Here is a 25,659-nt window from a genome sequence, read left to right as displayed (position 1 = left end):
ATAGTCTTACAACATTACAAAATCATGATCAATCAATCAAACCTATGGTTATATGTGTTGGTATCTGTTTGATTTATATATATAAAAAAGTTTCTTATTCATGATAACAATAATATTATTCTTGTTTATATCATTTTTCACTTTTGTTATATATAAAGCATTAAAAACAAATTCACCTTTAATCTAAAACCAATCACTGATGTTTTGTAATTTACAGTATTAAAAGTTTACCGAGGACGTCCTAAAAGAGAAAAATCTCTGCTCCTGTAGAGCACCACAACTATTTTGCAGTAAATTGTTTGACTTGGCAAAGTGCGTTTTGACATTTTAAGTTCAAAATAACAAATATCAAATGAAAAGAATAATTTTTACTGGTGAAATGATTTAAATGGATTCCTTATCACCAACAGAAACAGACAGCTATTTCTAAAAGTTGTTTAATTGAACTAAACCTAAGTAGCAGCATATTCAACTAACTGTCGATGTGAAGCTTTTGTTTTGTTTTATTTGAGGCAGAGCGGTGATGATGTGGTTAAAGAAAAAGAAGAACAGACGATGTTAGTGTTCGACGTAAACAATGCAAGCTCAGTGCTTTCTTATGTCTCCAATGTTTTCTTACGGCCATTAACTATCATTGATATAAAGTGTATGAAGATCACAATACTTTATTTAATGCGAGTTAAAGTTATTTTCTTTTTACTTTAACTACTCCATTTGGATTTGGATTTTATTTAACACAAATACACATTTTGTAAAGTTTTTGTTCAGTTAGATGATGTTTGAATACAATATTTTATTTTCAAAAGTTTGGGGGAAGTTTTGTTTTTGATACTTACTTTATTTAAATACATGTTCCCTTAATATATCTTTAGTTTAATTAGTTTTCTTTCTCACCCCTTGTTTAGACAGTACGGTCACACCACTACTAAAAGAAAACCAAGGTGCCTATTGCCATCATTATTTTCAGGTTTATTTTGTAAAACTCAAAATACCAGCAAGAACATCGGTGAAACGCCTGAAGACACAGTCATAAAAAAACACATGCTATGTCAGGTTTTAAGTATTGTGGCTTGTATAGTATATTACTACAAAGTTCCTAAACTTTCATTACAATAATATTTACAACTGTCTTTTTTTTTCTTATATAAATAACAAAAATAGTAATTAAGCTTTATCAAAGAATCCGTATTTGTTTGGATTAATTTGATGTTTTGAGTATGAAATGATAATATATTTCCACTTCATAAAACTTTGTTCTCCACTTTCTGTCTGCTGTACATTTTGTAATTCACCTCATCATGTGAGCAGCAGTTACTAACTTTATTCTTTTAATTGTAACCTGGATGGGACACTCAGTACAAATGTACCGCACTGAGTCCTTTTTTTTTTCAGTTAGTCTGGGTGACATAAAAGTTTGGTTGGGAGGTTAAAATAAAAATGAAACATAAAGTATCCAAACATAAAAGTGAATCGTTGAGTGTGAGATGACTGTAAAAACTTTATATATTGTGTTCCTACCATAGAAATGCTGTTTCGTCCTTTGTCAAAGCTACTGCAGTTTTGTTTTTTTAAATCAATGTGAAATGCTTTACCAACAGGGCCATCTAGTGTCTGACTAGCCACATAACCATCTAAGTAGAGGCTGAGCCCAACAACAGAGAGATTCAGTTTCTGTCTCCTGACTTGTAAGAAATGTCTGTGCAGGTTTGGCTAACAGATGGATGAGCTGTAAGAGAACTCACTGCAAGTTTACAGTTCAACTGCTGAACAATTTCACAGTTTGATGCAATTCCTGATCAGTTGGTAGGACTATTCACCACCAACAGATGGCAACACCACATCAGTGACAAGAATTATGTAACACGGGACTGTTTTCCTCATTAGATAATTGGACATTTGATAATGAACAAATGAAAGTCTGTTGATGTGAAAATGTAACTATACATTAATAAATGTGTAATGAATGTTGAATGCTGCAAATATATTTGAATCAAGATTTCAATTGTGAGTTAGCGCTTTGTTGAAGATTTAGATAACAGGTATTGTTGATGGAGACGTCATTTTTCGATCAGTGTTTTATACCCATGATGTGTTTGTTAGGAACTCCAAAAGATTTTGCTATGCACTACAGATGGTAATGTTTAATGATTATGTCTTAGCAAAACTGAGATAATACTATAGTGAGAAAGAAGACGATGATATGAGAAGTGACAGGGATGGAGGGAGAGTGCTACAAGATCAAGACTATGTTGCATGGTCGACAAGGAGACAGGACAGCCAGGACAAAGTTGTAAACCGGAAAATCACTTGGTCAGACTTTTGGAAGATCAAAAGGCAAGGCGAGGACGTTCACCACCAGTGGAACACCACATCTGCTTTGTCTGGGCATGTGGAGGGGGAAGAAGCACCAGGCAAAGAAAAATACCAAGCCTCTAATTGGACCAAGAGTGGAATATGAGTCAACCATCACAAACAGCAAGATTATCACTACGTCTCTCCGAGCTGGCATAGTAGCTTGTCCACTAAGCCAAAAGCTGAACTCATCATTGAGCTCACAGAAGACATTGAGGTCGCCTTCGAAAAGAAAGAAGTACTCAAGTGCTGGCTGTTGAGTGCAGGGAAGCTGGCTGGAGGACCACCATCTACCCAGTAGAGATTGGATGTCGTGGATTTACTGGGCTGTTAACCACACTGCTGCTGAGGGATGCAGGAGTGACAGGAGGAAACTACAAGACTGGCAGAGGAGGGGGAGAAGGGCAGCTTTTGGCTGGACAAGTGTTGGGGAAGGAACACCTAACCCAGACGCCAGCTGCAAGGGTTGGCAGGGAGACGTCCCTGTCACTGCTTTGTCATCAAGAGATGTTCCAAGTTTAAAGATGTGAAACATTCAGGAATGGTGGCTCATTGCCCTGCAGCTTGCCATGTTGGCACTGGAGGAGGGGAGACATTCTTTAACATAGTTGAGCATAGCACAAACTTATAATGCTTTTAGTTTTTAGAATCCACCTGATGCTGCTTCTCACTGCACTTTGAAACAATCAAATGCGGCAGGTTTGTGATCCTTAAAGATAAAATGTGTAGGACTTTCCTGAAGAATGGTGTATAGACTCATACAAAAATAATCATCATTTATGACCCACTAGAAGAGTGTGGGGTTGTCTGCAGAGACGCTGCCCGCTACCTGTACTTGCTTGTTTTGCTGTGTTCGGGAAGTTTCTGAGCTTCAACATTTAAAAACACTTAGCGACCAGCTGGCAGATCGTAAGAACCCATACAAAAATGGAGAACACAGATCGTAAAAAAACGTAAATTTTGGGGGCGAAATGCCAAACGTACCAAGCTCGTTCAAAGCAAGAGTGAATCTGAGGTTGTTTCAACTGCTGACAAACACCCTAACCCTTACTACGGAAAACCCTTAGCTCTCATCTTAATGAGCTGAGTACAAAGACAAAACACTAGAAAAAAGGACTGAACTGAACTCGATTTGCTGCATTTTGTGGCAAAAGCTAAAAATAAAATATTAATGAGTTGATACATAAAATGTGTATTCAATGCGTCAAACTGTTAACAAACTGTTAACCATATGATTAGTTGATTGAAATTGCAACAATTCACTCTTTACAAGTTGCAATACAGTAATGGAACACAATCCATTGCAAACAAAATTTCTGCTTCAGCATAAAGCAGTAAATATACTTCACTGTTGAGCAGTTTGAAGAACACTCACAGTTCATTTTTAAATAAACCAGCATTGAAGAGTGATTATTTTTGTGGTAATGTCTCCATTTACATTTGGTTTGTTTATTGTAATTTAACTATTTCGCTCACTTTATATTTAACAACCATTGGCTAAAAGTAGTGTGGTGAAAAACCTACAAAATTGCCCTCTGTTATATGGTGGAATAAATCTAGTTCTATAAAAATCTGACACTAATTATGTTTTGTATGGATATTACACACACACACATTAACTGATCAAACTCATCAGTACTTTAGAGGATAAGTTGGTAAGAAAAACAAATGTTATGGTTGATAGGTGTGTTGTGCACCATAGGGACATGTTCACACTTTGTGATAATGTCTGATAACACGTTAAACCACAGGTGAATTCCACTCAAAGGTGTTAATAAACACATTTTAACATCAACATATGATGCAACCATATCCCCTTTACACATGTGAGCCATGACCTCAGCCGGGGAGGAAAGTCAAATGTACTTGTTTGTGAAAACAAAGTGTTACCAATGAACATTGTGGATGGCTCCGTGAAAGTGAGTCAGCATGCACAATACCAAATGGAATTCAGCCTTCATTCATTGTATTTACATATTCTGTTAAAAGGCCTATATGATAATATTAATCATATTAAAGTTTATTTGTATAGCACTTGACCAGCGTTACCAACACAAAATACTAGGGCTGAAGCGGTTCCCCAAGAAACTTGATTATTAAAAATCCCCCAATCCTGACCAAGGTTTGCAGTACATTACATTACATTACAGTCATTTAGCAGACGCTTTTATCCAAAGCGACTTACAGTCAGTAGTATATTACATATCATTCACCCATTCACACACTGATGACAGGCTACCATGCAAGGTAGTCTAACTAACATTCATGCAACATCCAGTCCACACCGATGGCAAGCCTTCAGGAGCAACTTGGGGTTAAGTGTCTTGCCCAAGGACACATCGACTGCCGAAGCCGGGTATCGAACCACCGACCCTCTGATTGGAGAACTACCTTACTCTCCACTACGCACAGCCGCCCCATATATGTTGAATTGAACAACAAATACGCGTTGAAAGCGGCAGGAGGAGAGCTAGTTAAACTGATAGCAGCAGGTGGGCAGCACAGTCCTACTTGGTTAATTAACGGAGCTAGTAGCTAACGTTGACAGAGGTTCCATTTAGTTACATCCTGACGCGTTCAAGCTCTTTTCAGTGAAAATAAGTATTGGGCGAAGGTAAATTACAACGTTACAATGATGTGTTCAAATGTCATCTTGTTATATTTAGTTTTGGGCAAGAAACTGGAAATAAACACAGTTGTACGAAGAAGATGTTTCCACAGCAATTTGAAATAGATATTAGAGAGGGAATTCTGACCTGTTTAACTTCTTGACACTAGCTCGAAGCTGCTCATAATAAATAATGAAAACTACTTGTGCCTAGAGTTTTGTTTAATCAAGTAAATACTCGCCTGATATCAGACAGAATTGTCAACTTCTTACACTTTTGTTTCCATCTTCAATCTGACATTGCCTCTCTGATTGATTTCCATGGGGGATTTGATTTTTTCTATAAAATCACTAAAGACCAATGTATCGTCCTGAATCTAAAGACATTCATAGTCAACAGGTAATATGTTTCCATGACATACTTATTCATTTTTATTATCATTTTAATTGTGTGATTAAAGTAACATTTTGAATTATTTAGGGTTTACCCTGACTGGGACGGTTGAAATTATTGTTTGTGAAGGTGGTGAAAAAAGTTAGTCTGGAGCCATGAAACCTAGAATGTAATAAGACTCCTACATGCACTAAATGGGTTAATTCATATTATATTATGTCTGCAATTTAAGTAGATTTTTCTACAAAGAAAACCAATTAGTAGTTCCATCTTATTTTCTTTTTGTATATTTACTACTTATTCTTAATAAAGCAATAGGGTTTTATATCCGATTACTCAATGCTCAATAGCTAGAATACTCGAGTACTAAAACAATCGATAGCTACAGACAACCACAGCAATAAAAGCAATAAAATACACAATAAAGTTTGACTAACAGGGCTAGCATGAGGAATAGACTTAGAAACAAAAGATAATGATAATATTTCAGTTTGTTTCAGTGTGCATTTCTTGTCTGTGTAAAGTGTGCATCATTTTTACACTTGATATTTACCATATGCAGGCTGTATGTCTTTAATTTATTGTTAACTTATAAATGCTGCTATTTTAATTCATCTAACTACCTCTGTGCCTTTTTTGTGTTTTCCCTCTTAAACTGATTCAGTGAGCATTGCTTATACAATTCGAAAGTATTCGAACACACACTGAGATAACGGAAAAAATACTCTAAACTGAACTCCACATCCTAATCAAACTGTGCTACGCAGTCACAATCATCAAATCCCTGAGTCCAAACCATCTGCAAACAGATGAACAGATAACTGGCATTATCATTAAGTACATACAGCTGTGACTGGGCAAGGTCATCAGTTACCGGGCAGCAGAGGTAACTGCTGCTCCCGATCTGATGATACACTCACATATTCAGTCATCAATCTTTGGCCTTAAGGTGTTATATATACAGTATCAATAATATATCACTATATGCTCCATTGTGGTGTTTGCAATGGTCGATCCATGACTAGCACAGACGTTGGGGTTAAATGTCTTTCCCAAGGACACATCGACATGGACTACCAGATCGAACCGCCAATCCTCTGATTTGAAGACGAACTGGCCCTACCACTGAGCCACAGTCGCCCTTTACTGGCTTGATATGACTTTAACAAAACTTTATCCAAGCCTCACAGTTTAGAGAAAAGTTTTCCATCAGTTGCATGACACTAATGTGCTGCTTCATGTCACGTGGGATAAAAGATGAGATGGGAGGGGTGGAATGAGGAGAAATGACAGATACAAGGAATAGACTAACAAAAGCAGCCTATTAGCCTATAGCAGATGATTATGATGATGATGATGATGAGGATGACTGGGGAGTTGAGGAAGGGTGGAGTGGCGTCAGAGATAAGTGAGCTAAACTGTGTCTCGTACATTCAGAGAGCTGTTTGAGCTCAGCAGGTTCAGGTTCATCACCTCCTCTGAGCACTGACTGATGGACGGCCTGGAGGGATCAGAGCTCTGCTACCCTCAGCTCCTGAACTCGTCCTGCAGGGGTTTAATGCGTCCTCGCCCTGAGGCCGTCCTCCTCTACACGCTGCTCTCCTCCGTCACTGTGCTCACTGTAGCTCTCAACCTGCTCGTTATCATCTCAATCTCCCACTTCAGACAGCTCCACACCCCCACCAACCTGCTCCTGCTCTCCTTGGCCATCTCAGACCTCCTGGTCGGGCTGCTGGTGATGCCGGTGGAAACGGTGCGGTTCATAGAAACCTGCTGGTTGCTTGGCGACCTCATGTGCGCTCTGTCCTACATTATCGGCTTCAGTCTCACCTCGGCCTCTGTGGGGAACATGGTGCTCATATCCATCGATCGCTTCGTGGCCATTTGTTATCCTCTGCAGTACCCCAACAAAATCACCCGCGGCAGAATTGAGCTGTGTGTGTGTCTGTGCTGGGCCGGCTCGTTCCTCTACAACGGGCTCATTTTAAAGGAGCATCTCGGGCAGCCAGACAGACACAACTCGTGCCACGGGGAGTGCTTGGTGGTGATTAGCTACGTCTCTGGCACCGTCGACCTCGTGTTCACGTTTATCGGCCCCTGCTCAGTCATCCTCATTCTGTACATGAGGGTGTTTGTTGTGGCTGTGTCTCAGGCGCGTGCCATGCGGTCTCATATTACAGCAATCGGTGCAGTGACGGTCACGGCAAAGAAATCAGAGAAAAAAGCAGCCAGGACTCTGGGTATTGTCATACTGGTGTTTTTGATGAGTTTCTGTCCGTACTACTACCCGTCTCTTGCAGGACAGGACATCTCAAACAGTGCCTCGTCTTGGGCCATTGTGTCCTGGCTGTTGTATTTTAACTCTTGTTTGAACCCACTCATATATGCTTTTTTCTATCCGTGGTTTAGGAGAGCTATCAAGTTAATTGTCACCCTGAAGATACTTGAGCAGGACTCCTCTCAGAAAAATATAATTTAAAGTCACTCCACATTTTTTTTAATGAGCTACATCCCCTTGCAAATGAAATTGTAAAAAAAAACATCCAGTCTACTTATCTATGATAACATGTTCTATGGCTGTAGGGAGCCTGATGGGCTATATAGACAAATATTATCATTAGAAGATAATAGAAGGCAGAAACTGGAATTTAGCAACTGATATTTTAATACTTATTTTTTCTTAGATAGTCGAGTAATGAGAGAATAAAAATATAAATGACTCTAGCTCTGATTGATGTGTGGAAATGTATATATTATTGTGCCAGAAATTCCATTCGGACACAGGATTATCAAGGTAATGTGTGAATCATACACGTCAGTATTCAGCACTGATGCAAAACTCATTTCAAACCATAACCACTTTATTAGAAATGTTTAGCAGCAGACTTTTTAGACTATTTATGTCTCCCCTTGTTTAGTAAAACTGTTAATGCTCCTGTGATAATAAAGCCTGATTTCTATCAGAATAAGAATCTAGTTAGAGAACGACTTAAATTGGATGATACAAACTGCATGTTCTGTAGAGATATAAAATAATAAATGTGTTAACATTGAGAAGCTTTATGTTCTTAATAAATTATCTTTAATTGTCTTATAGAAGGTAAAAATCTAGAAGAATATGACTGCAGGGAAAGAACGAAACAAACATTCAGATACAGATATGTAGTCCGTGTATAAAACAATAAGAAATTGCTTTGTTTTTGATGAGGATTGTGTTTAAATAAACATAATGAAGACATTTCAGTGTAACACTATCATTTATTTTTGTAAAAATAACTTTAAAGAAATGTATATTTACAGTTTGGGTTTATAACAAAGTTATGTTTAAAACAAAACAAGTTTAATAAACATAAAAAACATTTGATGCTGAAGTCCTCATCTTCTGGACTGAGACTGGGGCCGTCTGACTTCTGTAATGGACATAAACAATTTATGAAACATAGAAGCAGACCGTATTTTCTTGTACTAGTCACTTGCCATTCATACATCTATTCATTTTCAGTCTATGTATTAATACGTCTCAAGCAAGTCTAATATACTACATGGTTCCAAAAAAAAAAAAAAAAAAAAAAAAAAAAAAAGGTAAAAGAAGAACACAAAGGGAAACATGCACAATTCGAGAAATTGAAAAGTATATTGTACATTTAATTTATTTTACAAAAATGTAGATATATCAAAATGTGATATCAAAAAGATCTGGAGTTTTTTAGGAGTCATATAGCAAATGCATTTAAGGCACATGTAAATGTGCATCTATGTAATTTTGGTAGTTCTAATATGTTAGTAAATAAACAATAAGTACCAGGGATTTCATGTGGCCAAAAGTCTTCACAAGCTGGACACCGCGGCTCTGCTCTTCCTTTGAAGTATCTGGCCACACATGGGTTGTGTATTTTTATTCCACAAGTAGGTTTCTCACAGATTTGGCACTGAAAAAAAAAAAGTGATCAGATTAATACTGTGTACTCATTTAATAAAGATCAGGTTTGTCAAACATTTAAACGAATGCAAAAGTGACTGTTTACAAAAGCAACCAAAGTCAATGCAAGATAAAAAAAAACCCTAATAAAACAAAAAACTCAACATGACACAGGAAGTAAAAACTTATAAGAACTGAGACTGACAGGAGAAAAACACCCTGACAGATAACCATTACATATGAATCTGTTTGCACTGCAGAAACACATTAAATCACATGATTAAAAGTGAATCATTTGTCATTCATATTTATGTTGTTACTTAAGAGCAAGTCTGTGTGACTTACCAAGTGATTTGCTTCTTAAAACTATAAATCATACTTACTTTTTTCCCTCAGATCATTTCCAGAAAGCTTAAAATAGTACAATTTTATAATTGTATTTATTTAATTAAAAACATTTGATTTCAGACACTTATAGTAAAATAAAAAAGAAATATCTTTATTGCCACTGCACCTTTTAATTATAAAATTGCTGGCAAGGATAATTACATTTGTATCCATTATGAATGTTATTATGCATCTATAGAAGCCTGCTTTCAAATAAAAAATTGTTCTCCCAAACGAACAGCATCTCTTTAAGGTAGTGATTTAATGAAATCACTACCAGAGTACAGAGAGTAGAATTGAGAGATTCTAAACGACAGAACTAAATCTAATTCATTTTATTCAGTTATTTATCACAGGGTATAAACTTTATAATAAATAACAGAGAAACCGAGGGACCATTTACCTGGAAGGCGATGTTGTGACAGATGTGGCACACTTTGACTTGGTCCTGATACATCGTACGAATGTATGGCTCCATCTCTATAATACATCTGGTGGACAAAGTGTATTCACCCCGTTTCTACATCAATGAACAGAAAACCATTACACACTGAATAAACAAACAAAGAGCAAGAAGTGTAATATGAAATGTAGTTAGACAACTTGTGATGACAAACATATATAAACAAGTCTGTCAAAGCTAAAATCATGATAGCTATCTTAAGATGGTATTGTTTATTTCTATTAATACTTTTTAGGCAGCAATTGTTTATAACATTTGACATCTTTCACCCCACTGAGTCACAAAACCCTTCAGTAGCGTTATTTCCCAACAGGGAGCAGCAACACAGCCAGTTCACTCACAGATGGTCGATAAAAGACCAATATTATTCTTAGTGAAGATGGCGAACTTAATGAACGCCAGATTAAGTTGAAGTCCTTTATTAAAGTGTCCCCAACTGGCATGAAATGCGATAAAAGCGCTTAATCAATGTTACAAACATAACTTTTTGTCCACACAAAAAAAGAATTTGTAGCAGTTTGTAGAAAATAGAGCAAAGGGAACATATCCTAAATTGTATTTTGACATCCTCTTGGAAGCACCGTGTTTTACCTCACTGAGCCATTTGTCCTGCACGAGTCGGTTCAGGAGGTGCTCTGTCTCGCTCTTCTTCAGCTTCTTGGTGGTCAGGGTGTCGGCGCTGTTCAGAATGTCAGTGGACGAGGCCTTGCCATTCTCAGAGCCCACGATCAGGTCCATCTGAATCGGAGAAGCTCAAGTTAGTCATGACACACTTTGCACACTGAAAATTACGAAATAGACCTTGCATGCTTATTGTAGTGACGTTGGGAGAAAATTAATTTAGATTAATTTAACTGTTTAGTGGTGACATGCAATATGAGTCATATACTACTACAAAGGCAGTATTTTATAACTAAAGACTATAAGACTGTAAATAGCAGTACTCGACAAGACAAGAGCTTGACAGTCAATTTCAATTTTTATTTTCATTAAAGCCCGACCTTTTAAAATACATGTCAGAACTGTGCTGATAAAAAAAAAACCTTGAGATGCAGGATTTCCTTCTGTAAATTTAACTCACCGTTTTCCTGAACAGCTCCAGCTCATTGTCGGCATAATCTGACGACATTCTGGTGACATCGGTCTCAGCCATGTTCACCTGGACAGGATTAAAGTAAAACAGGGATTAACAAGGCCTCCTAGTGGTTTAACACAGCTGTTGTTGACAACTGTAACAGGGCCCACTGGTGGCAGCAGAGCACCATCCAGTGGGCGGCAGATGGAACTGACAAATGATTAGATTAAATTTAAAAAAAGGATTATTTGGAAATTTACAAGATAGTTATTTTAATGTATAAATGTTAAATTAAAATGAACAAAGCCCAAATTCCAACGACCAGCTATGTCTGAATATTGCCACACCAATCACAACACATCATCAGGTATTGATGACAGGTATTCACTGTTAGCTAGAGAACTAAAATAGAATATAATCCTTTTGATGTAGTGACACAAAATGGATCGGGTTTGCAAATGAAAAAGAGTGGAGGAGTCAACCCTGCGCCAGTAACAGCTCCTAAGTGTTTGTTTGGGAAATATGACCCTGAATACATACAAATTTGGATTCATAATGACCGGCAGTGACAGTCGAGAGTACGCAGACTATATATTTTGGTCATTACAGCTCACAGTGGCATAACACATATTTACAGCCCAGTTTATTTTCTTTTTGTCATGTTGTTATTTTTCTAATTTGCTTGGGAAGGTGGTCCTCATCTTTTTTTTGGTAACAATCAGAAGTTGGACTGAAGTAACAAGAGGTTGAGAACATACATTACAGGTTTAGAAATCAATTCATCAATTTACAAATATTTTCAAATTTCATATATCTTTCAGCCTCCAATGAGCAACTACTCAAACTCACAGATAATACAATGTGTCAATGTAATATGTGGCTGTTAATCCAGGATCAGTAAACAACCATTAATGATACATTATCACAACATAATCTGGTTCTCAAACAGTCCCAAGCAATCCCACAGCCAGATTACAGCAGGTGCTGGTTAGAATCGGTTATCTTAAAAACAACAGACTTTGACATTTGTTTTTACTTTTAAACATTGGAATTTGTCAAATACTGTATCAGCATCTGGAAGATCATCATAAATTATCCTTGATTAAATTAATTCTTTGTGCATGTTTGACTTTGCAGAACATGCAGGCAAACCAAAGTTTCATTCGTGACATAGTTGTGATTCACATCCGCCGTTCTGTGTATTAGGAAAACAACAATTAGGCCTGACAATGCAGTCCCAGCAGACGACTTAAACCCACTTACCAAGGCGTAGAACTGGTGACCGCTGTCTTCAGACATCCCTTTTCTAATCTGCATGAACAAAGGCTGCAGCTTTGAGTTGATGGCATCAATGAAATCATCCAGTTTGTCAGGGACGTGCTGTGCTGCAACAAAGGAAAGAAAGTTTGTGAGTATCAAGAAGTATCATATTTGCAATTCACCTTACTCCTCAAATTATTTATTGTGCTTTCAACCCATATTTTATTGTCCACCTCAGTGGAAATTTGTCTTTGGCTTCTCCCAAGTACAGCAAAGGCACATATAATACAAATAACACAACACACCATTAAAAACACATAAATATAGAGTAAACAATGGTGCACATGGGCAGGTTGCAGCAAAAAACATTCTGTCTAATTTATAATTTTAAGTATTTGTCTAAAAGCTTGCATATTCCCAGAAAGTTATGTTCATAAAGTTTACATTGAGTTGAACGTCAACGGTGAATATGTTATGCAAATGCAAAGTAGACAAAGGGACTTTTACTCCGGGGAGTAATCCTATCTATTGACTCCAGGTTCTCTTATGACCTGATACAGAGGTGAACTCAACGTATTCTGGATCAATAACATCATATAATATACAGTACCAGTCAAAAGTTTGGACACACCTTCTCATCCAACTACTTTGAAGAATCTAAAATATAAAACATATTCTGGTTTGTTGAGCATTTGTTTGTTCACCACATAATTCCAACATGTGTTCCTTCATAGTTTGGATGTCTTCAATATTAATCTACAATGTAGGAAAAATAAATAAATAAATAAAGAAAGACCATTGAATGAGAAGGTGTGTCCAAACTTTTGACTGGTACTGTATAAATATACACAGTGACTTACTGCTGTGGGTGTCACAACTGTATTGATGGAGCGTCTTCGCCCCTTGTTCATCAATGATGCCATTGGCCATCATGGTCTGCAGGAACCGTCGATGGCTGTCTCCCATCTGTCTGGACATGTCTCTGGTCTGATGGAGACAAACACAAGCTTTAAGTTATAATCTATCTATCTATCTATCTATATATATACATATATATATTTGTATATATATATAATATATATATATAAACATATATATATATATAAACATATATATGTATATATATATACATATATATACCTAAGGGCCTATATATATATTCCAAGAGACACCATTGGGAGCATATATATATATATATATATATATATAACATATATATACACATATATATTTAAAGAAGGCATATATATATATATATATATATATAGAGAGGTGTATTGTCATATATATATATAAAAGCTAAAGGATTCGCCACAAATATATGGGGGTTGAATAATACTGCACATGCATATATATAACTAAAGTTATATATAACTCAGATAGTATATATATATATATATGTATCCACATATATGTATATGTATATATATATATATATATATATATATACATATATATATATACATATATATACACATATATATATACATATATGTATACATACATATATATATACATATATATATACATATATATATATACATACATATATACATACATATATATATACATGTATATATATATATACACATATATATACACATATATATATGTGTAACACAGCGTGCTGACTCCACTGCTTCATACCGCAGTGACGTCAGCTAAGTGACGCTATCCTAACCGTTAACCGTCGCTTACCTGGCCAAGGGGATCTCGTAGGTGAAGGTTGATCTCTGATATTTGCGGTTCAAAGTTTGAATATTTAGCATAAACGAGCTTCTGTAGACAGAATAGTGATGACAAGTTCACCGACGAGCCTCCTTTACTCCGCGCTTCCTGTTATGCTTCCGGTTCTTCTTCTTGTCTACTTCCGGTAGTTGGCACGTGTGGGGAACTACCGCCACCTGGCGGTGACCCTCCATGTCAACAACAACAAGATTCAGTTTTCACCAAACACTGAAGATATTGTTGGTGTCAGAGTATTTTCACACATGCTTAAAAAATACAGAATAAAATAATATAATTTACACTTTTTAAAAATATATACAGTACCAGTCAAAAGTTTGGACACACCTTCATTCAATGGTTTTTCTTTATTTTTTTCTACATTGTAGATTAATATTGAAGACATCCAAACTATGAAGGAACACATATGGAATTATGTGGTAAACAAACAAATGCTCAACAAACCAGAATATGTTTTATATTTTAGATTCTTGAAAGTAGTTGAATGAGAAGGTTTATCCAAACTTTTGACTGGTACTGTACATATTTAATTTGTGAATGAATGCAAAAAAGGATGTAATATATATGTAATATCACAGCTGCAAGTAATATAGTAATCAGGACATATACAGTATCTGTTAAAAATAGTGTGACTTGTGGCACACACACCAGCAAGTCAATTTGGAAAGATTACAACTAGGTTGTTAGAGCGAAGTTGTTTGGCTGTTGAGTTTGTGCTTGGTGGCTGCTACTGTATTGGCTTCATTTGCATACAACAATAACACCTGTTGAGTATTTCCCCATCGACCCTGTGTGCCTCTGCAGCTCCTGTCTGTGTTAAACCTCACACAGCTGTGTGTATTTAGTAGCTTTAATGGACAGAGACTTAAAGTAGATAATACATTGCTGATGAAGCCAACTGTTTATTACTGAACTAATGAACTCTATTTTAAAAAAAAAAGACTGCTGTGCTTCAGTGCTGCCGAGAAACATGCATGGTCATATGGTAGTGTCACAAGTTTAAGCTGTGACTTGTTCATTTTGAAGGTGTTAATGTTGTGCAATAGTTCACTGTAAGTATTCATGGTATTTTGCTTGCTATGAGTTTAACACGGAAGTGTGTGGACTGGGTAGGCACATTAACGGTATTTATCCTGAACATTAGAACGTTAGAATTAGACAATGCATAAAGTGTTACAGTATTTGTGCTCTGATCTAAAGCAACGGTTAGACGGTGCCCAACAAGGTTAGAGTGCTAATAGTGATTGTTAAACAGCAAACAAGATGTATTCTAAATGCTTTATTACTCTAACAAATTAAATAAGAACATATAATACAAGGTGTCTGAGTCTTGGATTACAATAAAGCATATTATTAACATTATTTAAATACAGTATCCAATGTCCTCATGTTTTACTGCAGCATTTAACCCTAATATTCCTCAACATCATCCCAAATCTTCTGAGGCTCTTCATAAGGTCTCAGGAACAGACAGGTTATCATAACAGTGCTGCTCATCATTATCAGCATGTTTACATCATCACCAATACTTTGATTCATGTAAAAAGCAAACCGTTTATATGGTTTACTGTACTCAGATAGCCCAAATAACCTCAGTTTACATAAATTAAATCAATTTGTTAAACTTTTCAATGTCTGAAAAAGTTTATAATAAACCTCCAGGAAATAATTGTATTATCCCGCCACAACCCTAAACCAGCCATTTAAAAATACTGATCAGTAACCAGGTCTGTTATGTGTAATTTTAAGCTCTCCTGACAACATTGCCCCGAGCCTGCTTCTTTTTTGTTGGAGAATCTCAAATTGGAGTTGTTAAATTACAAATCAGGACTAATTTGGACAGATTATCTTGACTGCTGAGTTTAACGTAAACATCTAGTTCAACAAATCCAACGTTACCAGCAGATTTGCAGTACAAACGTTGTTCTTCTTTCTGTCCTGTAGGACCTTTCTGGAATAAGAAAGCAAGGTCCTGACAATGATCTCAGAGATAGAGTTATAGACACCAGCATTAGCATTTTAACAATTATTCAATAGTGACATTTACTTGCTCACGGCATTAAGAGAGAAAGTTTGATTGGGAGTCCTGTCCTAAACAATTTGTACCTTTTTCCAAATGAGTTCTCATCAGCAACCACACTGATCAGGTGCATGTGTTGCTCTGATTGAGCAACGTTACATAAATTCAGGGGGAAAAAAAACAACTCATCATCGCTGTCAAGTCAAACTGAACAAACAGTATGTGCAATAGAAATGATCCACGCTGTGATCAATCCTTAGTAATGTGGTTGGAAAAGCCAAGCATGTGTCACTCATTTTCCCAGTTTTGGCCTCTTGTGGTGACTCATTAGCGTTTTCTGTCTTGCACTCACACAATCCAACTTCAACAGTATTTATTAGCCCAGATCCGAGCAGAGAGGGATTCCTTTTTGTTAGCCCACCACTGTCTCCCTATTTCTCCAAAGGGCCCATTGTTGACTCAGTGTGCTTTTTGTCCCGTCAAATGTCTTTATCCTTTAAGTTGGCAGCAGTTGGCTGAGAAAGCACCACACCTGAGGACCAAATGTAAGAAGGAGAATGAGGGGATGACAACAACAAAGAGGTTTTCCCTGATAAAAATGGAGGCAACCAGGAGGGCTGCCTGTTGTGAAACAGTCAGCTGAGAACCACCAGTTTCCGTCCACATAGAGACCAATGACAGTCATATGTGGTTTGTACCTTGTGTTTTAGTGGCTGGTAGGAAACTGTCCATGTGTGTTGATGGACTGTTGCAATTTTTCCTCTTTGGCTCTTCTGCTGTGGCAAAGCTGTGGAATAACACACAAACATTTATGGCATCTTTCATCTTAAAATTGAACTACAAGTTTGGATTACACTTAAGACTCATAAAAAGGCAATATGTCATGATTATTACTATTGATTTTTTACACAAATACAGCACTACTCACCGTTCTCTTCTCCATGAAGCTGGTGAGGAATTCATCTATGTCTGCCCGTCCCTCCAGGAAGTTTTCAGCCGTCTCCTCCGACTCCTCCTCCGCCTGGTGGGCTGCTACTTTTAACCGAGCCTGTAGAGTACTAAGACTGCAACTCTAGTGGGGATTAAAAAACAAAGGTATGAAACAGAAAGACAAACATTTTCCGTGGGGTGTTTCAGGACAAATTAAGCTGCTTGACATGGTAAAACAAGGTGGTCTTTTGGTTGACTGAGAGGGAGAGAATAATCCCATCTAACAGAAGGGGATCCTCGAAACAAGAGGACTTATGTGTAGTTTATAAATCAGGTGTTGCTTCACGTGTCAGGCACCATTTGTCTATGATCCTGCTCAATTAATCTTTTTTGTACATTTTAATGCACTGGCACTTATTTACATTAAAAGTATAAAATGAGTACCCTTGTGAATCAGTTTATTTTTATTGTGAATTAGAAAACGGATGGTGGGCCACCCGGCACAGAAGTTGAGTATCAACGGTGTAGCCTCTTACCTCACTGAGCTCATGCTGTCTCTGCATTCTGCTTTCAAAGGCCAACTTCATCTGAGTCAGCTGTTCGTACTGTCAACAGACAAAAACAGGCATCACAAGCTGCTAGACAATAGCATTCATGTGTTTTTAGTGGGGGTCTGTTTGAAACAGGAGCACAAGAGATTGGATGTAATATCTGACCTTGTAGAGCATTTCTTGTCGTTTTCCTTCCAGCTGCGGCTCCATCTGAAGATTTTTCTCTGTAAATGACAGGCAGAGATGCACAAATCTTAGTAAAATTCAACTAAATTTACAATTCTCTTTCATTATTGACCATCAAGAACTTCGGTCCAGCTGCAGGAGAGGAACTTACTGGCCATGTCCACTATATTTGTGACCAGCTCTTCTTTATCGCTGGTGACCTGCTTCAGTTGTGGCAAACTCACAAAGAACTCCAGAAGCACATCCTCGTTTTCAGACATCTCCGATAACTGGGTCAGACTAGGAGGTGGAGGACATAGGTAGATGTAGAGCAGTGAGTTAGAAAAGACATTAATGGGTACAACAGAATGTTTTCCCTGACATTATTACATGCTTACACAATGTCTGATAAAATATAAAAGATGATTAAGTTGACAATATTTGGGAATAGATTACTTTAAATCACAGAGTTCAGGAAAAGACTCAGGAATCTCAGGCATCTTGTACATGTGTCCGTTTAGTCCAGCCTGAAACAGACAGCAGGAGTGTCATCAAGTCACATTCTTCAAGGAATTTATGTCAATACTAGATTTGTCTGAACCTGAGCATCAATTGCAGGGAAAGACATCTTAACTGAAAGCTTTGCTTGGAAGATCCTGGGTTATCACACTTACTTTTACAATTCATTTTATACATGTTGATGAACCTATGCTCTGCAAACGGTCAATGCTTGACTAGATGCTTGGCTTGCTTCATGAATATATTAACTTCAATTTATGAAGACGTACAGCTCATATCATCGTCCTCTGTGCATTCATAACAGATCTAATCAATCCACCTGTGTACAAATTTCGATTATCATTTTACCTGGGAGTCTCCAGTAGGAACAGGCAGTGGCAGGTCAGAAAGCAGGCCGTATGGGGCTGGAGCTCGAGGGGGCCCATGGCCACTATCGACCCCTGGGTGAGGCATGAGAGCTGGAGCTAGGCCTGGACCAGAAGGCGGAGTGTGACTGGGGCCCCCATGACGAGGATAGTGATAAGCCTGAGTGGGGTAAGGCGCCATGCCCGACGGCTTGTACATATTGCTGGGGAAACGGAAAGGAAATAAGATTATTTGAAGTAAGCATTACATACGTTACAAAAATATTACAAAAGCTGAGTCTTACTTTATTAGTTTTAATTAACATGATTCTTTTATTTACCAGCTTCATTGGGAGGACAAGAGGTAATCACTGGATATAACCTTTTAAAATGTGACACAGGTCTCTGACATGTTTCAAGAAATCAAGTTTTACACAATTTCTTTGGAAGTGACAAAAAAACATGACAAAGTCGCATGGTATTGTCCAACGTTTACATTATTATGATCAGCTGCTTTTTAGGGATACTTTCTTACTGCATTGACCCAATAAAAAAAATCATGGCAATAATATTTAAATTAGACCCAAGTTGCTGAACACCTGGACGTTCTGTTGTAATGAAGCATCGTGAGAAAGTACTGAGAGACAACTAAAGTGTCCATGAATGTAAGGGGAAGCTCACTATGGGAAGCCAGCCTGGCCAGAGGACATCAAGGCAGGAGGACTCTTCCAGAACTCGTCCAGCAGACTCTGAATGACCTTACCCAGATCTGAGTGCATCCCAAACTGCAACACACAATACAAGGAAAAATATTTCAAGGAAAGGGAGAATAACACTATGCAACTTTAGCATGAAGTAGGAAAAAAGTTAATAAGTTAAAATAAGTGGATTTTCTTAATTGAGAAGAAAGAGGCGAGGAGAAAAATCAAGGTGATGTTGCTTCAGGCTATTGGGGAAATCAGGAGAAGGCTGGAAATCCCACGCTGTGAGAGGACAGGCTCCTTGTTACGAGCACACTGATTTTCTTTACAACTCACATGTGCCTGAATCTTGCAGTGACTTACTGTTCGGTTGTGGAAAGTACCTTACTCCCGAGTCTCATTTCAGTTTCAGTTTTAGTCTGATTTAAATCATTTGGATACAGCTATGAGTCGTGATCTTCCTTTCATTCCACCATGCTGCTGCCACACTGATACTGTCCATGTGATGTGTTTTATTACTGGATTTCTATTAACATGGCACACTATGAAATAGGGCTGACCCTGAATAGTCAACTATTTGACCCCAGGGAGTCTGATTTGTGCTGTCTTGAAACAAAGGATCATTGTATTTGGGCCTAATGGGGGTACTGAATGTCTGAATTTACATAGAATAAAACATTAATGTACTGAATTGATATTCATTCAAATCTATCCGATACACGATCCAGCTATTTGGGTCAGTAACAGACCGATATCTGTTGTCAGTATCGGTGCATCTTTGTAAAACAGACAAATCCGTTTTAAGATAAGATAATCCTTTATATGTCCAACAGCGGGGACATTTGTTTTAGTGTTTACATTAGCATAGCCCATCTACTCAGGGTACAAATATGTCAATGGTGGCTTTTCATGACTGAACTATGAACTGAATGAATAACCACTTGATCCATCTAAACTCCTTTAACATTCCTCGAAGCTCTCTGAGAAACCTAAACAAGAAAGCCTAGACAACTACTTACATTAGTGATGAGTGGGCTAGTGATCATGGTGCCATTATTGCTGTCGACTAAATGATGACCAACAGGGGGGTAGACGCTAACCACCGGCTTCTCCTGGGGGAACTGAGGAGGCAGCAGGCTAGAGCAAAGAGAAGAGATTCAGCTTTCAGGCATAGCAGTAACATTATATATAACAAGTTATACATATTTGATCAATATGTCAATAAGGTATTACGGTAGTGTCAAGTCCATATGTCCCTATAAAGTACATCCCTAATGTTTTTAAAATCTGCATTCCCTGGAGGGAATATGGTAACGTGTTTTCAGATACAGCTGTAATGAGCATACAAATATGACTAGTTCCTGCTGTGGGGACCTCCTCTTCTTCAACTCCACACTGGCAGAGACATTTGTTGTATTTATTAAATTGTTGTGTTCTTATGCCCAGTAGTTGGGATTAATGGATGGATCTATGTGTTTGTTTGGACATGGAAAAAAATATTATTAAAAAGGAATAAAATGTTTAACCCCCCCAAATAATATTATTGGTTAAAATGGTTTTTGTAATGTTTTTGTTATTTAAACTAAACAAGTTTATTCATTTAAAACAAGCAAACAAAAAAACAATTTGATGAGAAGTGTGTCATACAGTCACTCTGACTGAAAGGGCAAAGATGTACTCACATGTTAACACTAATGGTGGAGTTGTTGACTGTGAAAGGTAATCTGTACTCAACATCCTTCTGAATCTCTGCAAGGCTGTTTGGGAAACAGAAACACATAATCAGAACTCGTATGTAGTGATGATCAGCACGTTAAGAAAACTTACTGTACCTCTTCAATCAATGTTTATGAACATTCTGCTGGTTTGGAAAGAGAGAGATATTCACAAAAGAGAGGCCTTTGATGCTTGTCATCACACAATACCTCTAATTCTCAGAACCCCCCCCCACATCAAAGTTATTTAAAGAGAGGCCCTTTAATGCCTATTCAAAACCATTAACTCTACTTCTTAGCAAAACAACATTACAAAGTGTATCAGCTAATATATTGTAATGCTGAGATGCATTTGTCTCATTGCATTACCACTGCATGGCAATGATCCACCAGTCACCTGACATTACTGTATGCAATAACTTACTGCGTTCATCAACTCAAGAGGTTGTTTTTTTTCAATTGCAGAAGACATTCAATGACTGGTAATGCTGATATTAGTACAGATATTAACATGACTCACACATACTGACTTCAGGAGGATTACCATCAGAACAGTGTTATTGTTCACTGAGGAGCAGACAGACTAACACCTTAAGCTCCTCCTGAGACCAGAGCGTGACGCGTTGTTGTGGTAAACCCCGGCCCACACACACACACACACATACAGTTTGGACGCGGCCGGACACCGTACCTGGGATGAGCGGACTTGAGGGACTCGATCTGCCGCTGTCTTTGCTGCTGGAGGCTGCTGAGAGGAGCGAGAGGTCCGGAGCCTTTGGACAAGGGGAAGAGCCAGTTCATCCTCTCCCGGCTGAGCCACGGGCTGTGTGTGTGCGTGTGTGTGTGTGTGTGTGTGTGTGTGTGTGCTGCTAACCCCTGTTAGCTGGGTCGGCGCTGCGGCTGACGCTGCGGCTACGTCACAGAGTTCCAGAACTAAATGTCGACGGTTGTTCAGCGTGGCCGTCGGTGCTGCTGAGGCGGGAGGTCGTTTACGGGCCGGACGGACACGACGAGCTCGGGACTGAGCGGCGTGAACGCGAGCAACTTATTGACGTGTGACGTCACGCGGAAGGCTTACGCAACTTCCTGTTTTCTTATGAGACCAGTGATTCAAAAAATAAATAAAAAAAGAAGTGTTAAAGCTGAACAGACACGGTTTATTTATTTTATGTGTAAGTTATTGAATGTGATCGATTAAAACCAGAAGAAAACGTTCTCCACATGTTTTGATGATTCATTGACATATAAGCCATACCTTTCAGGAGAACATTACATTATATATATTAGTACATTATATTCATTGCATATTTATAGTACATTTATATTATGATTGCAGTAGACCTTTGGCGGTTTAATTTATTAATATTATTTATTTATATATATAGTACCAGTTAAAAGTTTGGACACACCTTCTCATTCAATGGTTTTTCTTTATTTTTATTGTTTTCTACATTGTAGATTAATATTGAAGACATCCAAACTATGAAGGAACACATATGGAATTGGTAAACAAACAAATGCTCAACAAACCAGAATATGTTTTATATTTTACATTCTTCAAAGTAGTTCAATGAGAAGGTGTGTCCAAACTTATTTATATATATATAAATAAATATACATATTTATATATATAAATAAATATACATATTTATATATATATATAATAAATATACATATTTATATATATATAAATAAATATACATATTTATATATATATATATAAATATAATATTTATATATTTATATATATATATAAATAATAAATATATATTTATTTATATATACAGTACCAGTCAAAAGTTTGGACACACCTTCTCATTCAATGGTTTCTCTTTATTTGTATTTTTATTTTTTTCTACAATGATAATATAATATAAAATAAGATAATCCTTTATTAGTCCCGCAGCGGGGACATTTACAGGATTACAACAGCATAGGTTATAGTGCAAACAAGAGACATAGTAAAAGAAAAACAAGATAAAATAAAATAAAAAACAAGTATTATAAATAAGCAATAAATAAAACAGTAAAGAATCCATTGTAGATTAATATTGAAGACATCCAAACTATGAAGGAACACATATGGAATTATGTGGTAAACAAACAAATGCTCAACAAACCAGAATATGTTTTATATTTTAGATTATTCAAAGTAGTTGAATGAGAAGGTGTGAACAAACGTTTGACTGGTACTGTACATATTCACATTGTTTAGTTTTTTGTCTTAACGTGGATTTATCAAGAGAACTCTCATACTACATTCCTGTTTGTTTACTTTCTCAACAAAAGTAGAAATTATTCATGACATAAAGATCAAATTTATGATAATAAGACAAAATGATGAAGTTGAATAGATTCCATATTTAGTTTGGAAAATCAATGGCACTGAGAATAATGGCTAAAACAAAAGGCTCTTACTTTGAGCTTTGGGTAATTCAAGTGATAGAGAAAGAGATACTCTTGTGGGGACAGTGTTGGGTTGAACGGGAGACCTTAAACCCCACAAAACATGAGGCCACAACGGCAGAAGCCAAGGTAGCCAAACATGTTGTGAACAGCAGTGGGTCGACAGAGCACTTCATTTAGACACCGAGTGATGGGTGAGCGTGCTGCATTTAGACCTTTGCCACTTTTTCACACTTGCATAAAGTGGAAAAAACTTTAATCAATAGATGTCAAGCAGAGCCTGAACGTGCCTTCACAGTCCTGGAAAGAGATCTGATTACAGTAGTCAAGTGGAAACACCTGTGTAAGTGTAACATGGATGTGTAAGCAGGGGCTTTCATTTTAATGTGTTACTGTAGGGAAAGTACTGCTGTAAATATAAAAATGAATTATGGCTGTATTCCATTTAGTTGCATCTGTTTCAGGGTCCTTGTATTACTCATGCTGGCTCATTGTCACAGTGTCATGATTTAATGGGACACTTGAACAGAACAGAGCAATCAGTAATGTTATCAGTAACACCTGTGCTTTTCCTACTACGAGAGGTCAAAATGTGCAATTGCCATCACTGTAGTTTGAGATTAACTATGTTAAGGAACCCTAATTGGACGGTCAAACTTAGTTCACATGGACTCGTTGGAATAGTAAAAGACCTAAACTGGCGCCCTATTTTCTTGTAAACCACCGAACACAAGAGTCTATTTGCATTTCAATCCTCATAAAGAAAAACAAATGTTAACCTATAACCTATAATCCCAAAACAAATGTTTACACTGCACTGTTTGCACAATTTTCTAATTTTAAATACTCACCTGCTGTACATAGTAAAGTTTGCATTCCTTTTGTGTATTTTTATCTTGTATATTGTTGTTATTGTGTTTGTTGTTTGCTGCTGCTGGCTGGCTGAGGGCTACCAAACGGAATTTCGTTGTATCACTACAATGACAATAAAAACCTCTTTATCTTTATCTTATCTTTATAAAACATTTGCAAAGCTGATACTTTAGGTCATTTAAATCAAGAATTGTTTACATCTATGTGTACTCGTCGTGCTTTCCTTCCTTTGTTGGCGCTTGCTGTATTTATTGGGCATTACTGTCACCTGTAGATCAGTGAAATAGTGTGAGACAATGAACACTGAGTAAACAGCTCCATAGTACTACTTAGGGTCAAATACACCAGGGAATCTAAAAACATCTTACACCCTGAACTGGTTGACAGTAATATAGCTTCAGTTTCATAACCAGCAGGAATACTACACCATTGTTTTAAATAATGTTTACAAAATATACAAATAGCCATATTAAATATTTAGTATAGTATAGATTCTTTACTATAAGGCCTCATTCTTATTTTCCATAACTGTGACAAAACAAAATCTTTACAAACTCAGCAAAAAAGCTGCTAATCCACGAGGATAGTAAATCCTCTCCAATAACCTTGTTGACACCCTAACAAATCCAATTTGTCAGTACTTGGAAAATGATTAGATTAAATAGGATGAATCCACTTTAAACAACATTTCTGATTAACTCATGTCATATTTATTTTATACAGGATCTTCTGCTTCCACTCTGATCATATTCCCTCCATCAGAGCTCCTCAGGGAGCAATGAACAGTCATCAATGACAGAGAACATATGAAGTAAATCATTATTCCCTGTCAGCTTCATGCTCAGAAGGAAATATCACATCTCATCATCGTGGTTAGCGAGACAAAACACTTTAGAAACACATTTCTCAAGTCAGAAACTTTAGAAATGATCCCTGAAAGTATAGTCTTAGTTTGACTGAAGGTGAAAACTGAATCTGATTCTCTGGAAACTTACTATCACTGATGGTTCCTCTCTGCCATAAATAATATCGTCCAGTTGTTGCATTTCGTCCAGTCATGTGTGTTTTTGTAAATTACGCAGCACAGCCAATACAGAGAGCACACAGAGCGAGAGAAAGGCAGCACTGTGGTAAAGAAAAGGGAGAACAGAAAAGTCAGCTGATACTGTTCAAAGGTTACAGGCTGTGTTTTAGTCCCAAAATAGGCCTAAAGAACGTTGATCATTACTTA

At 37.1% G+C, this 25,659-nt stretch overlaps 3 protein-coding genes and 1 non-coding gene across 6 annotated transcripts in view; 1 reads left to right on the top strand and 3 right to left on the bottom strand.

The window, feature by feature from the left end:
* Positions 1-6,846: 6,846 nt before the first annotated feature.
* On the top strand, positions 6,847-7,833 carry LOC129096297 (trace amine-associated receptor 13c-like). The gene has a single exon (XM_054605050.1). The coding sequence runs from the start codon at positions 6,847-6,849 to the stop codon at positions 7,831-7,833; it is 987 nt and encodes a 328-aa protein (XP_054461025.1).
* Positions 7,834-8,602: 769 nt separating this feature from the next.
* On the bottom strand, positions 8,603-14,328 carry nsmce1 (NSE1 homolog, SMC5-SMC6 complex component). The gene is made up of 8 exons (XM_054604815.1): positions 14,157-14,328; positions 13,319-13,445; positions 12,462-12,583; positions 11,205-11,282; positions 10,715-10,861; positions 10,064-10,180; positions 9,157-9,283; positions 8,603-8,764 (listed from the first exon to the last, which is right to left on the bottom strand). The coding sequence occupies exons 2-8, from the start codon at positions 13,434-13,436 to the stop codon at positions 8,730-8,732; spliced, it is 744 nt and encodes a 247-aa protein (XP_054460790.1). The 5' UTR covers positions 13,437-13,445; positions 14,157-14,328; the 3' UTR covers positions 8,603-8,729.
* Positions 14,329-15,457: 1,129 nt separating this feature from the next.
* vps37a (VPS37A subunit of ESCRT-I) overlaps positions 15,458-25,659 on the bottom strand; it is a 12,209-nt gene continuing 2,007 nt past the window's right edge. Inside the window, exons 1-14 of one of the 3 annotated variants that reach the window (XM_054604167.1) lie at positions 25,424-25,546; positions 24,627-24,696; positions 21,841-21,922; positions 21,117-21,191; positions 20,454-20,571; positions 19,415-19,518; positions 18,738-18,957; positions 18,327-18,397; positions 18,043-18,170; positions 17,871-17,929; positions 17,691-17,759; positions 17,153-17,296; positions 16,923-17,011; positions 15,458-16,756 (exon numbers count right to left, since the gene is read on the bottom strand). In XM_054604167.1, the coding sequence (XP_054460142.1) occupies positions 16,931-17,011; positions 17,153-17,296; positions 17,691-17,759; positions 17,871-17,929; positions 18,043-18,170; positions 18,327-18,397; positions 18,738-18,957; positions 19,415-19,518; positions 20,454-20,571; positions 21,117-21,191; positions 21,841-21,922; positions 24,627-24,696; positions 25,424-25,474 (1,272 nt within the window). In that variant the 5' untranslated portion in view covers positions 25,475-25,546 and the 3' untranslated portion in view covers positions 15,458-16,756; positions 16,923-16,930. The other 2 variants (XM_054604168.1, XM_054604169.1) reach the window with 2 other exon arrangements.
* On the bottom strand, positions 25,163-25,377 carry LOC129096580 (small nucleolar RNA U3). The gene has a single exon (XR_008531478.1). It is a non-coding gene; the product is annotated as a small nucleolar RNA U3 (small nucleolar RNA).

This window comes from Anoplopoma fimbria, chromosome 9, assembly GCF_027596085.1.
Source record: "Anoplopoma fimbria isolate UVic2021 breed Golden Eagle Sablefish chromosome 9, Afim_UVic_2022, whole genome shotgun sequence".
Taxonomy (NCBI): Eukaryota; Metazoa; Chordata; class Actinopteri; order Perciformes; family Anoplopomatidae; genus Anoplopoma; species Anoplopoma fimbria.
Note: the sequence above shows the minus strand (reverse complement) of the source record. Positions and strands in the feature narration are given on the sequence as shown.